Source organism: Populus trichocarpa, chromosome 2 (genome assembly GCF_000002775.5).
Source record: "Populus trichocarpa isolate Nisqually-1 chromosome 2, P.trichocarpa_v4.1, whole genome shotgun sequence".
NCBI lineage: Eukaryota > Viridiplantae > Streptophyta > Magnoliopsida > Malpighiales > Salicaceae > Populus > Populus trichocarpa.
In genome coordinates, this window is record NC_037286.2 from 1,098,948 (window position 1) to 1,117,770 (window position 18,823).

Consider the following 18,823-nt stretch of genomic DNA (forward strand, 5'->3'; position numbering starts at 1 on the left):
GTAAGATTTCAAATTAAATTAATTAAAAGTTAATAAAAGTTTAAAATAAAATTATTTTAATTATTTTTTAAAATTTTAAAATTATAACATTTTCGATTAATTGGAGTAAACCCACTCAATTTATTATTCAAGTTTTGGATAAAGACATAAATTAAATTGGATTTAATAACTTTTCATTGTGATTGTAAATAACAATAGACTTGCAAATATACTAATCTTTTGCTTATTTTCCCCGTCAAATCATTCAAGATGCAAAGGAACTCGTCAGATATTTCCACTTTTTTAATGCCATTTAGTCCACAGTAGTTTGTTATGAATCATGTCATATAAGATAACAAAAAACAAACTACATCTAGTGGCGTGACGCTTTTTTTAGAACTTTATTGGGAAAAAAAATCCCGTTCTCTGTTAAATTTATGGCTTCGTCATCCCCTAATCGTTCCTGTCATTCTTCGAGATATTCATGGGATTAATTTTCCTAAATTGTGTTTAATAGTTTCGATTTATAGGATTTAAGCCCTCCATGTAATAAAAGAAAAGGGCAAAAAAAACTTTCTCGGTAATTACTTCACTTACCATACTAAAACTCAATCCACCAATTCGGGGTTAAAAAAGTAGGGAACAGAAGGGAGATAGGATAAGCTTGATAAGCCGTCGGCATACTCGTCTGCTGAACTAGGCACAAGTCTGCGGCTGATTGTTCTCTCCCTGTTATTCACGTTTAGTGGGCAAAAAGACGTTTGCAAACTTGATCTTAACCCCTCAAAATTTATAAAGCCCAGCCTAAATCTACCTACCGAGACCGACTATAGTCGCACGCGATATGATTGCTTTCGGAGCAGGCATTTGCCTTAAAACTTCAAGACATTCTTGCTTCCACTCCTAGGCATCTTGCAACCGGAAAGAATTAAGATTTGAGCTAGCTTTACTATGTGATATTAAAAGGTGGCCACATATTTGTTTGTTTCCAACTGACTATGCAATTTCTTCTCAACAAGGGCGGTTTATGAACTGGGATTTCTCTAGGGTTTGGGAACCTTCCATTATTTATTCATGCCCTAATTATTATGGGTCGTGATATTGAGAATTAGAAGTCAGTAATCAATTTTTTTGTATCTTTTTTTATGATAAGAGATATTTTCAACCTATTTTATGCGTTCATTCGAGACTACATTTTTTTATGTGATTTTAAGAGTGAATTCCCACATCAGACCTATAAATTGAAAGAAATTTAATAAATTTTACTGGGTGTTAATCTTAAGACTTGAACCCAAAAATTAAGGAATAGAGCGTACCTCCTTAACTATAAAATTATAATTGTTGAGTTTGTAACTGTGGTATGAAGATTCAAACTAGTGATTGAGATCAACTACTCACTATACCCAGCAATCATAAGCAAATTAAATGGGGAAAAGTTGAGAGAAGTACAAGATAATATGATTGCTATTTTCTATCAATGAGAAGAAATTGTGTATGATTTTTGGTCTACAAGTCGGCCGGCGTGGGGACAGGGATCAAAAGGGTATCGTGCAATGAAGGGAAAAATCAGCTAATTGCTCAATTTAATCTACACCCAGATGGTGGGCTTAGGATTTTATGTTTGAGCCCAGATATACACCCATCATGAGCTTGGGTTATCATGATTAAGCCTATGCATCCTGGTAGAAGTTGAACTTGAATATAATAGCCCGAGCTCATAATTTTTTTTATTTTTTAAGGTTTTTATATTAAATTTAGGTTTATTGTAATTAAATTAAACTTTGGAATTTGATTTTTGGTTGGTTTGTGCATGTGGAGTTGTCAATAAAATTTTCTACCCTCCGTAACCAGGTTCTATTGCCATAAAATGAAAGTCTGGTCACTTAATTATCATTCATAAGCTTGGGATTTTAAGACAATTTGCCATTTCTCGTGAAGAAGAAGAATGATCCAACCGAAATTTGCAATAACTGTTTATTTCCGGCGACACACGAAAACAAAAGAAATATGCCCACGAAATTAAGAAAAAGGAATATACTATTATGTGAGGGAGCACTTCTGTATCTCTAAAGATTTGAAGACTTTCCAGCAATGTCAATGACAAAACGATATCTGACATCGTTTCTTGCAAGGCGGTCCCAAGCCTCATTAATGTTGTCTGTTTTCACAAGCTCAATGTCACAAGTTATGTTGTGCTTGCCACACACATCCAGCATCTCTTGTGTTTCTTTCGTTGATCCTGTCATGCTGCCCCTCACAGATCTCTTGCCTGCGTTGTGTACACAAACAAGAAAGCAAAAGAGAAGAACACTTGTTTTACTGTTCCATATTCGATTACATATGAATCGACTAAGCTCGAAACGTTAATTTACCGAATATCAGAGGAAAAGCTGGCAGTTCCATCGGCTGGTCTGGTGCGCATACCACTGCCAATGTCCCGTTTACTTTGAGTAATTCTAGTGTTGGCCCCAGAGAATGCTTAGCTGACACTGTATCCACGATAAAATCTAGAGTTCTTCTCGCTGCCTGCCATCCAAAAAATACATCTTCTTACTTATTTATTCTTTACCTCTTTTATTTTTTCTAGAAAACAAAACTTATTGAAAAATAACATGAAACTGATAAAAGGACTAAATTGTAAATAAATCTTACAATACAGAGGTTAAAATATAATTTCTGTAACTACCAATTATCAAACATGATTAACTAATTTATTATAATTACTCGGCGTACAATGAATACCAAAGAAAGCACATCGTTATTATACTGGACTTAAAAATTAATTCGGAAAAGAGTTTAGATTACTGGTCAATTTGTGATCCATACAGTATGGAGATCCGAGGGCCCGTCCCACTTACCTGACTTTTTGTTGGCCAATGACCAATCAAATCGACAGCCATTCTAGCTACAAGGGGACAAGCAATTATATAGGGACAAAAATTTAGTTGGTGGAAACCTGGAAGTAGAGGGTAACATACCTGAAGTTCTTGGGCATTAGTGCTGACAATGAAATCATCAGCTCCCAAGCGTTCTCTGGCCTCTTTTTCTTTAGACGGAGAGGTGCTGATCACAGTTACATGGTGACGAAATGCCTTGCCAAACTTGACAGCTACATGTCCTAGACCTCCGAGACCAACCACCCCTACCCTTTTTCCTGGTGTGTCGACCAAGTTGCTATCCTTGAAAGCGCTGAATACAGTAATTCCTGCACAGAGGAGGGGCGCTGTTGCATCCATTGGCAGGTTTTCTGGTATCCGCACCACATACCTTCGTGTAGAAATTTAGCAAAATAAGAAAATGTATTTTCTTAACAATTTTCAATCAACGAAGTGCGTTCTACGATAAGATAAAAATTACTTGCTTCAGATCAAATATATTTAATTTGGTCACATGGATGGAAGGGATTCCCCTCTTCTCTCATAAATGTTTGTATTGAAAAATGAAGGACGAACCTCAAATAAGTTCCCAATATATATAATAATTCTTGATTGAGTCCACCAACAAATTCTCGTTTCATTTGGGTCTCTAAAGTTGTGAGAAATTCTTGATTGAATCCTTCCATTCATGTTTTTAACAAATTCTATCCAAATTGTACTCTTTCTTCTTCTTTTTTCAAAAATAATTGAGGGTTCAATTCAGATCTCAGCAATAGTTAGAGGGTAATTCGAGGTTTTGCTAAAAATAAAGGATTCACGCACAAGAAAACGACTGTTATTAACAAATAATATTGCAGCTCATCACTTTCCCACTTCACTTTTATTTTCCACACGAAAGTCATGAAGAAGATGACAAATTTATGTTAGGTGGGGGTTTAGGACATTGAAGTGGATTATTAATTAATAATTAAGACTGTTCCATACCTGTGATCTGCAACCAGGAATTTAGAGTAGCCACCATAAGTGATGCTACCATCCCAGAAAATACCATTGTAAGTCAACTGTATTTGGTCACAATAATTCTCATGCGAGCTCTTGCAGAAATCACACTCCAAACATGAAGCTGCTAAGCACCCCACTCCAACTCTGTCTCCCAACTTGAACTTGTTCACGTTGCTCCCCACCTTCGTGATTATCCCAGTAATTTCATGCCTATCATACAGCGAAAACATTTAAAACTTTCAAGAAAAACACATGTACATAGCACTTGATATCTCATTTGCACGACAGGCATTAGACTTTAAAGACTTGTTACCCGGGGACAACTGGGTACATGGAAATGCCCCAATCGTTCTTTGCAAAATGGAGATCAGTATGACATATGCCGCAATACATAATCTCTATGGTCACATCGTTGACACCATTCTCCCTGTTCATTACACAAATCAAGTCCACTGTTTACTGCTGATTTCCTTGATAGTATGAGGAACAAGTATACTGTAAAAAATCTATGAAACTGACTGCTAATTACCTTCTTTTGAAAGTGTAAGGGACGACTTTGCCAGAAGAGTCGAGGGCTGCCCAGCCAGAAACGGTCTGCGTGTGGTTTGGAGTTGTTTGAGCCATAACCTGAGACTCGAGGCTCTGCTCGGACAGAGGCAGGGGAAAAATGGGTCGCTTGAAAAGAAGATGCTCTCTCGAGTATGTTTATTTATGGGAGGACTGTCTATTTAATGATGCGTCCTTGAGGTTAGGCATATAGGACCACCGGTGGATTGATTATATTATTATTGTTTTTTTATATATAATTTCCTAACAAAATGGATTAAATTATTCCCATCGATCAACTGAAATTCATATGCATTTTGACCATGCCATTATCTGGACTTTGAACTGCATGGCTACCACATATTTAGTTATGTCGTAGTTATGGTATGATTTTGGGTTGTTGAGTGAATAGTAGTAAAATCAATTTGCTTGAATGACCACTAAATTTCTCTGATTTTTCTTTTAACTATAAGGAATATCCTCGATTATATTCTTTTTCTTGTGATTTTAAGGAATAACCTCGAATGATTTTTCAAAATAATTTAATGAATTTCGCTATATATTAATTTTAAAGTTTGAGCTCGAAAAATCAATAATATAGACATGTATTCTTGACTATCAGGTACAGTTAATACACGCCTAATGAATTCAAGAGTTTTTTATTTATTTATTTTGAATCCAAAATAGTAAGGTAGTACAAAAACCGTGAAATTAATTTTTATTACCCAGAAACAATATCTCGTCACTTTATGTCTTTGCTTCTCTCTTCTGACAAATAATTTTTTGAAAAAAAAAAAAAGTTTTCACCGGGCAATGGCTGAAATTTCCTGGCAACAGCCTCAGATATCATCAAGCAAGGTAAGGTACGTTTTAAATTAATAAATACTTAAAAAAAGTAGTTGTATGGCAATTTCAAGCATTAACTTCCTTGTATCAACTATCAACAACCACCACATGGCAGGATATTCAAAGCTGTCGTGGCTGATGAACCATTTTTTTATATTGATACGATCCTAATTTTTAAGCAAAAACGAGGATATTTGGAGATTGGGATTTATCGACCAGAACCAGTAATTATATTAATAATTTCCCATTACTAATGCTTACAAAATAGGGTTAGGTGAGTACTATGCAAGCTCGGGATGTGACCAGTCGTTGCCCACTTTTAATATGGCATTATTTTAATACATTAATTTTGATCGATAGCCACTTGCACGCTTTGCTTGAGAGGATAAGGTTGCTCGGTGTTGCATCACGTCCACTTTTCCAACTATATTTCTTTCCTTTCTGGAAAAGTCAAAGATGTTTGGTAGGCTCAGGCTGGGTTTTTTTTTTTTGGGGGGGCATATAAGACAAGAAAAACAAAGGAAAGAGCGATGGAGAAAGACAGTGCCCGTCCAATCAGCTTGAAGCGCTGTGTTTCCTGAGCACCCCCGCTTATCTGGGCCCGTGATGGATTCAAGCTCAGGATCATTATGGATTTCAAAGTTTACTCGGACCAGAACGGCCCAGAGAGAACTTGTGCAGTAGTGGGCCTCATTTCAGGCCTGGTCCTGGAGGCCCAATATACCCCAAAACATGCCACTTGAGTAACACGAGTGTGATTAGTCATTATCCTTGGAGCTTTATTCTTTCCTTTCATATATAAAACCTGTTCTGGGATTGACTTGGGACGAGATGAGTTTCTTGATTTAGTAAAGTCAACTTAAGTTAATTTTTAATTTTTTTATATAATAAATATATTAAAAAAAAATTTATAAAAAAATTAAAAATTCAATATGGTGATTTATTAGGTTTCATTGGGAGCAAGAAGAATTACGAGTACCAAGGTTTTTAACCGAATTACTCAATTGTTTTTCTATTTTTTTTCAACCGTATCGGTTCAAGCTCTAGATTGATAATTGACGATGATGAATGGTATTCATGTAAAAAAATATATATAAAAAAAATATAATTTTTAATATATTTAATAAATCTTCTGTCATAATAAATTAGTAAAAAATAAAGAAAAAAACGGTCGTAGCATTTGATTTTTCAGGTTTTCCAAAAAAAAAAATTCTTGATAGAGAAGTTATAATAAAATCCTTTATTTTTTTTAATCTCTCTCATAATAAGATAGATGCCCACACCTTATAGAATCGGAAGTGATCCAAGAAGTGCACGCCTGTATAGATCTATCTAACCTCTTCTTCCATTTTTGGGCTGGCTACCCAATTGAGACTTTTTATAAATTTGTGTCCAAGTCTACAACTTAAACAACACATATTTATAGTCATGTTATTATTCTGGTCAAGGAAAAAACAAATAATAGGCTTTTTATGAATTTTAAAGGTCGGTAAAACATAATTTTTGCTGATTTTATTTTTTTTTTGTTTCTTATGGTAATTTTAGTAAGAAAAAGCTCGAGTTAATAAAATAAGAATTTTAAGGATTCAAGATGCATTAAATTGAAAACGGGATAATTGTAATATCAATATATAAAATTTACATTTTTTTATTAATTATAATAATTTATATTTTTTGTATTTAAATATATTAATTTTAATTTTAATTAAATACTTTCGTTCACTTTCCATCAATTTTTTCCATATAAATTCGTGACAAACCAGGAGCGCTACACAGGAAGAAGATTACATTGAATACTTTCTTCTTTTTCTTTTTTATTTTTTATTATTGTTGTTGTTGTTATGGCTTGAAAAGAAAGTAATTGGAATTTAAAACTTGGAGGATTTTAAAGACATACCATATAACGTAATATGGCCCCATATAAAGAGAAACCGAAATATCTCTCCATCTACAGTGACTCCTAGTCCAATCTCCTCTCGTACGGCCCCATATCAACCAGAAAGAGGAGAAGAAGTATCTCTTCATCTCCAGTCACTCCGAGTCACATCTCCTCTCGCATGGCCTCCTGATCCGTGTTTCCTTGTAAAAGTATGTGATCAGTGGCAGGAGATCAAAATATAAATAAAAACAGCATGAGCACCAATAAAGTCTCTAGTAATTCTCCGTCAAAATCCCTCTATACATGTTCATCTCCTTCAACTCTGTCGTCTCCTTCTCCAATACCAAACCAATCAACGACTGGAAACTCAATGGAAGAAGTTTGGAATGATATAAACCTAGCTTCTCTTCATGAACATCCAAATAGTCACACAGGCAGCAACAACAACACCGACGACCATGTTTTTCATGGTATGATGTTTCAAGACCTCTTGGCTAGATCTTCCAATAAAGACACACCAACAAGGGTTGCCTCTAAGGAACCCTCATCTGGTGGGGGCAACAATTTCTTGAAGAACTCTTTAGGGCCGCCACCAGCTACTATGCTGAATTTGAATTATGGGTATGATCATTTTCAATATCTGGAAAGCAGGACTGTCCCTTTGAGGTCAAATCCACACAAATGCATAGCCATGCCGGTGCTGGCACACCAAGTTTTTATTCTTCTCTCGATCCCCCCTTTGATTCTTTGGGTTCTTCTTCATTGTTCCCTTCCATTTGCAGAAAAAGGCCTCAAGAAAACGATGACGTTTCTGGCGGCGATCGGAGGCATGAGCGCATGATCAAGAACAGAGAATCTGCAGCTCGGTCCCGGGCTAGGAAGCAGGAATCTTTCTCTCCTTCTAAAAAACTGTTTTAGTGAAATTTAATGATTATATAACATTAATGGTTTTATTTATTTAGTTTACCCTTTTGCAGGCTTACACGACCGAGTTGGAACTTAAAGTTGCTCTGTTAGGAGAGGAGAATGCCAAGCTTAGAAAGCAGCAAGAAAGGGTCAGTACCGTAGAAGAGGAATGTTTTTTTTTTTTAATATATATATATATACACACATATATTTTTATTTTCCAGATATGGAACGTTAAATTTACACAAAGCAAGAGATCATCACATCATGGCATTTAAATTTGTGATGCATACTTGCGATTACAGTTCTTGGCAGCAGCTCCTGCTCAGCCACCAAAAAAGCACACCCTCTATCGAACCTCAACGGCTCCATTTTGAGAAGTAAGAAATTTATGCTTAGCCCATTTACTCCTTTCATCCCTTTATGTTTCCACTTGGCTATCTTGCCAAAAACTTCCTTGAAAAGAGGGAGATGTTTTCCATATATCATTTCAAAGGGCTTTTGATGTAAAAGAAAGGAGGGGAAAAGAGAGGTAGGAAAGTAGCAAGGACAAATTAAAGTTGCCTGGACGCCAAGCCGCAGGACCAGTTGAGGGGTCGTATTTTATTTTCTTGAACCACTATTTCTTCACTCCTTTGTCTTCTTTTCCATGTTTGCTTTCTAATTTTCCTCCTCCTATGTGGACGCTGTGACGTTGGGAGAGATAAATGCCAAGGGAAAATAGCCTTAGCTTGTTTGTTTGCCTACAAATATGTATATAAAGATGGGACCTGTTTGGCTATCAATGTCACTTTCTATTCTAATCTTATCTATTCATTTTCAGTGTCCTCCTTTCCATCATGATTTATTGATTATTTTTATTGATATTTCACAGTGCTTTGTGTTTTTCTACTTCGTTTGTATGTGCCCATTCCGGGCAATCTTGCATTTCACTGCTTGTCTAGACGGAGATTTTGCAAATCAAATGTGGAGGGGTAACTATGGGTTTAATTAGAGACATGACAAGCACTTAGGCTGGCTCAACCATGTTTTTTAAACTTTTTGAATTTTTTTTTAGCTTCAAGTTATTATTTTTTAATTATTTTAATGTATTAATATAAAAAAAATATTTTAATATATTATTAAATAAAAAATATTTTAAAAAACAATATTTATCAAACTTCCAAACATTCCCCCTTGCGAATAAACCATTTCGTAAGGATGAATAGGTATAGGATACTTCCATCGCCTTGCACTGCACCATTACTTTCTCGGAAACAGAACGACAACAAAAAGGATCTTCGCTTAGCACCTATATTCCATCATTCAAACAGCTTTGGTCGACACGTTAAAGACCATCGCCATCCGTTGCCAAATGCTGTAAGAAGTATGTCAATAATCTGGGACCAAAGTGAACTTAAAAGATTGTTCGACATTTAGCTTGAACTATATTTGGTCACGGTGCTGCGCGGCAAAGCCAAACTATTTTTTTTAAGAAATATAATATTGAAATGCAGTAAAAAATATATATTAAAAACCGATCACAATAAATATATAAATATATAACAACGCTAATTAAAGTTAAATCAACATGAGATATTCTATTAAACTTGCAATCCAGATTATATGATTGAAATAATCCGATAAAAAAATAAAAAAAATTATAAAACCCTTAAAAAAATATGTTAACTTCTTAAATTTATAGGCCGAATCATTACACCCGAAGCGTCCAATCTAGAAAAACTATAAAGTCCGATTCTCAATAAATTACATATTAAATGATAAATTGAAAAAAAATTCAATCATATAATTTTGTTTTAAAAAAATAACAATTTAAAAAACGAGGATCAAAATCATTATTACTACTAATATTAATAAGTAATATCATTACTATTAACATTATCATTATTAACACTATTATTATTTCTATCATTATTAAAATCACTATAATTGTTATTATTATTACTATCATCATTACTGTTGCTACTACTATTACTATTATTTTTGTTGTTTTTTTTTATTATTTCTAGCATTATCATTATTATTAATAATAGTAGCAGTTTTATTAGTATTATTACTATCTTAACAATAATTATCATTGTCATCATCACTGTAGTTGTTATTGTTATTATTATTATTATTATTATTCTTGATGTTACTGCTACTACTATTATTACTACTGTTATTACTATTGTTATTATCATTGTTATCATCATCATTATTATTAGTGTTCTTATTATCATCACTATTCTTATTTTTCTTCTCCCTCACGTACAATTATTGTTATTATTATCATTCTCATCTTCATCATTGTTAATATTATTATTATTATTATTATTATTACTGCTAATATCATAACCATCATTTTTATTATTATTACCATTATCATTACAATTATTACTACCACCACAACTGTTATTATCGTAGTAAATTATTATTACTACTATTGTCATCACCACCACAATTACTACTACTTTTATTACCATCATTATTACTATCATCAATATTATTATCACGACTTTTAATATCATCATCATTATTATTATTGTTATTATTATTAGTAACATTACTACTACTGTTACCATTATCACCAAAACTATTACTATTATCAATATTATTATCATAGCTACTAATATCATTATTATTTTTATCACTATTATTATTTCCATTACTATCATTATTAGCAGTAACGGTAGTATAATTGTCAATGTCATTACCATTATAACTACTATTATTCTTATTATCATCACTAATTTTTTTTATTATCTTTGTTACTATTATTAATAATATTATTACCACCACCACCACCAGCATTATAATTATTAATTTAATTGTTGTTGTTTTTGTCCTTACAATCAATAATATTAATATTTTCATTACTATTTGTATTATTATTATTATTATTATTATTATTATTGTATCTAACATTACTATTACTATTATTTATTAGCATCATTATCATTATTATTAATATTATCATCACTATCATTACTATTCTTCTTCTTTTTCTTATTATTATTATTATTAAAAAATAAAAGCCATAAACTTGATTTGAATGATAGAATTTAATAATTTTTTTGACAAAAGGACCATGAAAACCATAAAAGTCAATGGAAAAGGGACAGAATTGAAATCATTATCATTATTGAAAAAAACAAAAACTATAAAGGATAAAATTGAAATTCATAACAACTTTGACAAAATGATAAAAAAAAAATTAAAGTAGAAAAACTGAATCGAAAAACATTATATATACAAGTTAAAAAGCAAGGGTTAAGTTGAAAAAGAAATTTATTAAAAGGGAAAATGAAAAAATTACAGAAATAAAAACTAAGATGATCGAATCTAAAATACCAATAACAATGAGAACCAAAATATATTTATCGGGTTAGGAGAGAGAAATGAACGGGAGGAAACAAAGGGTCACCGACGACATCTGGACACCGCACGCCACTCACTTTATAAAGTTGTTTTTAGAATAATTATGTGTTTTTTTTTATGTTTTTAAGGTAATGATGCTAAGTTTTTTTAAAAAATAAATAAATTGAAAAGGAATTACATAGTGATTGCATGAAATTAGCAGCTAAAAACAAAATTCTAATGCCTATATGTAAAGAAAAAAAAATTATATCAATAAAGGTGATTATAATTTTTTTTAATAGCTATATTTTTAATTTTATTAATATCACAAATTAATTCATATTTTCTTATAAAATTCGTTAAAGGAAAGTAAATAAGGACTACATTAATGGGAACTCGAAGCTGCTCGAGTACAGTAATTGAACCAGGTCCTCCCACGGTCACGTTTGTTTTTAAGATAGAAATTGTATTTTAATTATTTTTTTGTTTTTTAATTATTTTAATGTGATAAAATAAAATAAAAATAATTCTAAAAAAAATATTTTAAAAAGCAGGGATTATGTAATATATATCAGAGAGACAGGACATTGGAAAAGAGCATTCAATTCACGGGATAGGCACGTGCTGGTACATGCTCGGTATGTCACGAGGCCTTTTTTGACTGGCTGTTTTAGTTTATCCTTCTCATCTGGGCAACATTAGTCAATGCGTTGTTGTTTGTGATTTCTATTTAGCCTAGTTTTTATTTATTTAATTTTTGTCTTTTCCTGGTACAAAATTAAGGTATGATGTTGGGGTCCTTGCTAGGAAAGGAGGAAGCAATGAATAATCAATGGCTTTGGAAAAATTTGGCCGACTCTCCTCGTGGGAGCCGTTGAAAATAAAATATTTAAGAGATAGTTGACTAAAGTTTTATTCATTTTTTTACTATGGTTTGGAGGTGTAAATAAGTATTTTAGATATTATTTAGAATTTCATCTATCTAGTGAAAGAGTTTGGATTACTGGTTAATCATTTTTGAAAATAAAAACTAAGATAATATTTTTTTATTTTTTATTTCTTTTATGTATTTTACAATCATTTAATCAGGATTAGACAAGTCAAAGTCAATCAAATCAGTGGGGTTTTAATATAATCAATCTACTTTTAGCAGGTTAACTAATTATTTAATTTTAAATTTGGTTCAGGTCATAACTTGAGTTTCTTGATTCCCGAGTCAATTTTTCAATTTTTCAGGTAGAATTATATTTGAATTTAAGACCTATTTTCATAATCAAAATTTAAGTGATTTTTTATACAATTTTAATATTTAAAATTGTTTAAAAATATTTTCTTTTTCGAATAAATTATACTATTGATCTCATAAAAACGAGTGAAAAATATTTGGAAATTATTTTGGTATATCAATATTTATACTCTCCTATTTTACATAAACAGAGTACCTATATTAAATAATCAAAAGTAGTCATAGACTCTATTTCTGTGTATTGAAATACAAGATTACTAGTTGGTTAACCTTGCTATGCTATCAATAGGATTTCTATTTAATTTTCAATGTAAAAGAATAACGAGTAGGCGTTGTGAACTTTTTTTTACATCTTGAGAGTTTTTAATTAATAATAGAAACGTTAATATATATTTTTTAATAAGATGAATTGAAAATTATATTAGACTAGTCAAACATAAAAAAATTGTTAATACTAATTAAATATTAAAGTAAAAATATATTATTTAAAATAAAATAAAAGACAAATGTGTTATATATATATATATAATTTATGTCGGTGTCATGAGGTGGTGCGATTTGACTTTTTATCTAACTATATAGAAATAAAAATGAGTTTTCCTAAAAAAAAAACAACAATCTAAAACCTGGAATATATATATATATATATAATTTCTTAGTCTAAATTCTTCTCTGATGATTAATGTAATTTTTTAATGAAAAAACATACATTGTTTTTATCCATGTGATTTATTGCATAAAAATTGAAAGTTATTAAAAAAAATATGAGAAATACATTTAATGATATAAAATAAAGAGAAAAAAATATATTTTTTAATAAAACGTCTTTCCTTATTTTTTATTATAATCTCAAAAACAAGTTTTAATAAAAAAAATTGTATTGAAAGATGGTGCCCAAGTTTCCTCGTCGGAGTACATCTGACCTCCGGCGATCGAAATAAAACCGTCGAAGTTGGAAGTCACGCGTTACATTTTAGGTCAACCAAATGGAACTCTTCTTTGGATACATGTGTAGTAGGTACATCGGAATCCATTAAAGACATAATGAAGGTTGCTCTCTAAAAGAATCTTTGAATTTTCAGAGGTATGAATTGATTGGAGAACAAAAAGCTCAACACTAGTCGAAACTTGAGAAAAAAACAACGAAAATACTCACTGAAAATATTTCATCATCAAAATTTTCTTGTCCATAATTATTGACAGAAACGGCAATGAAACAAAAATAGTAATAAAACAAAATTGCCGGCCATTCCATTGGTATTTTAACATGTCAAATTTGTGATGGATTATTTATAATTTTTATAAATCTTTATTTCGTTAGAAATGTAACTGGCAACAAAGTTGCCGACGGAAAATAAATGGTGAAATCTGATTTTTTAGCGTGAGAGTTTTGTTGAAGATTCTGATTTCTGACGGGATAAAAAAACTCGACAGGATATTTTTCAACGATGATTTTCCGTCAACAATTCCATCAATAATATCAACGATGATTTCCGTCTACAGTTCCATCAATAATACCGATACATATGAAGTTTTACAAGATCACCGACATAATATTCCTTTGGTATATTTCAATCTTCTACAGTAAAGAATCAGTATATATAATGCTCGAGAGAGGGTGCAAACAGAAAGATGTGGACCCTAATTTTGGTAGTTTATTAGGAGGTAGTGGCGCACTCGCAACAACTCTGATTAAAAGACTCAGTCGAGACATAGTAACATCGGACCTACATCTTGCTCATCATGCAAGGTTCCTTTCTACTCGGCCCTAACACCACTTTATACTTTGTTGCCAAAATTGATTCCTGACCAAAATTATCGTCACCAAATTAGAAAATGATAAAAAGTCACACCGAGCCAGCACAAAAAATATGATTTGCCGAAGCAATTACTGGCCCTATATGTCTCAAAATGGAACATATCTCTTTGATGATTAATAGAAAGCAACACTGTTCAAGATGTTGATTGCTACCATCTTCGCGTTCTTGGGCTCCATTTTTCCCAGCTGGGAATCTTAGCACGTCAGCTACAGTACTCCCTTGAGTGCCGACTTGCAAATTAGCAAAATCCCATTGCTATATATAAATTACAAACCACCTAGAGCCTTATCATTGACTATCATATCATTCATCCAAAACTAATATTATAATATATATTATCAAAAAGACGGGCTTTCGGTGTCCATGGATATTCTAATTATAGTTAAATTCAATCCCACCTCTAATTAAGAATAATTAAAATTCTTGAAAATTAAAATTTTTAGTTTTTAATGAACAGGTGATTTTTTAGAATGAATCCTTAAAATATAAGTTCATTTCTTTTTCTTTTTCTTTTCTTTTTAAATCTTGTAGACTATATAATATTCTAAATAATATAAAATAATCTATTTAAATCCCTTATAAACTATGTGGTGCTATTGGTATTTTATTTCGACCATCAAAGCTCTAAAAAGGCTTATAAAAAAGCCAATAAAAATATAAAGTATTAGAATATGAAAATAATTAAATTAAATCAAAATCTATCAAATCATTAAATTTAATAATTTAATATCTATTTGATCAAAGTCGTGACTTACTTTTTTGGATGAAGACTTTTTTTATTATTATTTATGTATGCATTGTTAGTTTTTATCCATGTCACGTATAAGTTTTTAAAAAAAAGTATTTAAAATAAAAATGGTCATAATGGGTGTGTTGGAAACAACACACTAAAAAACACAAAATAGTAAAATAATTAAATTAAATAAAATTCATTTTGAATCCTTAAATAATTTCTTGTGGGCTATTTTTAGTTATTGCCTTACATTATATTTACCCTTAGAAAAACACTAACAATATTAAAAAGGGCATGCTTTATTATAAATCGATTTATAAAACTTTAATTCATGTAAATGAATCATTTTCCATTGGGAATTATTGACATATGGACAAAAATAATACAAGAATCGTCCTCCACTTGAAAGCGACGCCCACCTAAACAGCATAAGTGGTTTCGTAGCCAAATTTCATCTCAGAACGTTTTTGGGACATTGAGTTGTAATAATAACTTGAACCAACATTTCTTTGTGCTTGTTAGGAGAAAGAATGCTCTAGTGCGCAGCTTTAAGCATGGAATTTCAGGGTTTGCAGCACGTTTAACAGCACCAGAGGCACAATCAATTGCTAAAAAACCTGGAGTTGTATCAGTTTTTCCTGATCCTGTCTATCACCTCCACACAACTCGTTCATGGGATTTCTTGAAGTATGGAACCGGTCTGGAGATTATTTCGAGTCCTAATTCTGACTCGAACTTGTTCTCTCAAGGATCCGACACCTCCGTTGGATTTTTAGATTCAGGTGAACGCATACTCACTACCTAAAATCAATGGTAAACACAGAATCATTCATTTTTTCAACAACTGACATGTCTGCTGGGAGTTCTTTGTAACACAGGTATTTGGCCCGAGTCTGAAAGTTTCAACGACAAGGATTTGAGTCCCAATACCATCGCACTGGAAAGGTGCCTCTATATTAGCTGCATTCAGCGATGCCATTGAAGATGGTGTTGATATACTATCATCATCACTAGGTTCAAAAGCCATTGGAGCTTTCCATGCCGTAGAGAATGGGATCACTGTGGTCTGCTCTGCAGGAAATGAAGGGCCAACCAAAGAAACATTTACCAATGTTGCACCCTGGATTTGGACCGTTGCTGCTACAGCAATTGACAGGAAGTTTGTGTCTGATGTTGTGTTGGGTGGAAACAAGGTGATCGAGGTGATGATGTTTCTTAGTAGAAATTGAGTCCCATTCATTACCTTTAATTTTTACTTTTGTATATAAAGAAATGATCGATCCTATATAAAATTGAGTCAATTGAACATGAAGGGAATTCACATTTCAATTCAAGGCGAAGCCATGAATTTTGCCAATATTGGAAAATCTCCACTGCATCCATTGATGTCTGCAATGTCAGCTAAGAACACTTATGCGGGTGAAAATGAGGCTATGTATGCAATTTTTGTGATATACCCCTTATTTAGCCCACGAAGTTGACAAACGATCACCAACACAGCTTAAAGATGTATCATTAAAAAAATCTACAAATAGCTCACATGGATCCTAAAATATTGGCACCAATATTTATGCTATGTAACATGTATTGCTTCAGAAACCGCAACCCAGATTCTATGGTTGGTGACATGATCAAAGGAAAGATTGTCATCTGTGAGAATGACGACGATACACGATCGCAGTATGTCAAGAAAGAGGGAGTGCAGAGCTTGGGAGGGGTTGGTATTGTTTAGGTTGATGACAAGACAAGGGGATTTGCAGACAATTTCATGGAATTTCAGATGACTGTGATCAGTTCAAAGGATGCTGCAGAGGTTCTTGCCTACATAGACTCAACTAAGTAAGATACACACTATTATCTCGATACCTATATCAATTACAAATATATGGCAATGTATGTGCTGACACATTTGGAAACTTCATAGAAATCCAGTCGCAACAACCTGCCTACCAGAAACCAGCACCTTTCGTGGCATATTTTTCATCAAGAGGGCCTTCCTCAATCTCAAGAAATATCCTCAAGGAAAAGCCTGTCTTTCTCCTAGACACATTATTTGATTGGATTCATGAATAATATCTCCCACGAATCAAAGAAGAATCACCTGAGTTTATATGTAATCAAATTGTTCTCTTGTTTTCTAGCTTTGCAGCCCCAGAAGCAGACAATGTGGCAGCTTGGAAGGTCAATGATACAGAAGTGAATCTAAGAGGTACAGAATCCCCACAATTCAACGTGATTTCAGGAACTTCCATGTCATGTCCACATGTTTCTGCAATGATTGCTGTGGTCAAACCCCAGTATCCTTCATGGAGTCCCTCTGCAATAAAATCTGCCATAACGACAACAGGTAAAAAGATTTACAACAAGCAACATTGAATACAATTATTTCCATTATTCCACACTAATGTTTGAGTCATTTTTCTTCCTTTTTTCCGGCCTACAGCATCTCAAATAAACAATACGAAGGATCCAATAACAAAAGAATTAGGTGCTATAGCCACAGCTTATGATTATGGGGCAGGGGAAATAAGCACTACTGGACCATTACAACCGGGACTTGTTTATGAAACCACCACCATTGACTACTGACACGTCCACAATTAAAGTTATTTCCAAGGATGTTCCGGGTGTTTTCTCTTGTCCGAAAGACTCGAGCGTCGATCTTATGTCCAACATCAACTATCCGTCCATATCAGCTTCCAACCTCACTGGATTTCAGAGCCGGACCATTAACAGAACTCTTACAAATGTTGCTGGAGATGGATACTTCAACAGACTCTCTAACCATTGAAGCACCGAGCGGTCTAATAATCGCAGTGAGTCCAACTAGCCTGCGATTTACGAAGTATGCACAGAGACTGAGTTATCAAGTGATTTTCACTCTAACCATCTCTTCATCACAGGCATTTTACAAGTAATAAAAATACGTATACCTGTGCCAAATTGCAAATATAAAAAATTATGGTCCAAAATATGTGGGTCATAACTTTAAATTGCAAATCACAATCTATGATCGACAGACAAAAAATCAAAATTGACCGAAGAAGGGTTTTATAACAAGAATATGAGGGTCATAATCTTGGTGGGGGCAGGGAAAGATTTTGATTTGATGAGTGTTATCCTAATTTTGGTGCGTTTTCCTTATCGTGAGAGATTCCTCTCCAAAGTCTAACACCATTGTATATACATATGGTTGCCAAAATTGATTCCCCATTAACTATGAAAATGGTGAAAGTCATACTCAGCGTGCACCAAAAATATGATTGGAAGAAGTAATTACTGTCCCCTTTATGTCTCAAAAAGTACTAAACGTGCTTGGTCCTAAATGGAAAACACATTCGAGATTGATTATCAGCCTCTTTGTATTTTATTAGAAAGAACAACTGACCGCACTTGTACAGAGCTTTAGAAATATAGTTATTAAACTCGGCATCACTCGATTTTATAGGTCAATTCAATGACTCGACAATTAGAGTTTTATTTTATTCATCCACTTTGAAACAATTTTGAATATTAACTCGTTTCAAATTAAATGACTTGAAGAGTTAATTCACAATTCATCGACTCATTATTCAATTAAATTGCCCAAGCTAGGATAAATAATAATTTTTTTTAAAAAAAAATAACATCATTTTAAATAAAATAATTAAC

The 18,823-nt window shown here is 32.6% G+C and overlaps 1 protein-coding gene, 1 non-coding gene and 1 pseudogene across 2 annotated transcripts; 2 read left to right on the forward strand and 1 right to left on the reverse strand.

Annotated features, from left to right (window-relative positions):
- Positions 1-1,925: 1,925 nt before the first annotated feature.
- LOC7496910 (probable cinnamyl alcohol dehydrogenase 6) lies at positions 1,926-4,577 on the reverse strand. The gene is made up of 6 exons (XM_002301917.4): positions 4,387-4,577; positions 4,171-4,284; positions 3,840-4,067; positions 2,958-3,246; positions 2,352-2,505; positions 1,926-2,248 (listed from the first exon to the last, which is right to left on the reverse strand). The coding sequence occupies exons 1-6, from the start codon at positions 4,479-4,481 to the stop codon at positions 2,046-2,048; spliced, it is 1,083 nt and encodes a 360-aa protein (XP_002301953.1). The 5' UTR covers positions 4,482-4,577; the 3' UTR covers positions 1,926-2,045.
- Positions 4,578-7,153: 2,576 nt separating this feature from the next.
- Positions 7,154-8,856, forward strand: LOC7490627 (uncharacterized). Its single transcript, XR_008058406.1, has 3 exons — positions 7,154-7,749; positions 7,911-8,183; positions 8,340-8,856. It is a non-coding gene; the product is annotated as an uncharacterized LOC7490627 (transcript).
- A 378-nt stretch (positions 8,857-9,234) lies between these two features.
- On the forward strand, positions 9,235-18,564 carry LOC112326667 (CO(2)-response secreted protease-like; annotated as a pseudogene).
- Positions 18,565-18,823: the final 259 nt, after the last annotated feature.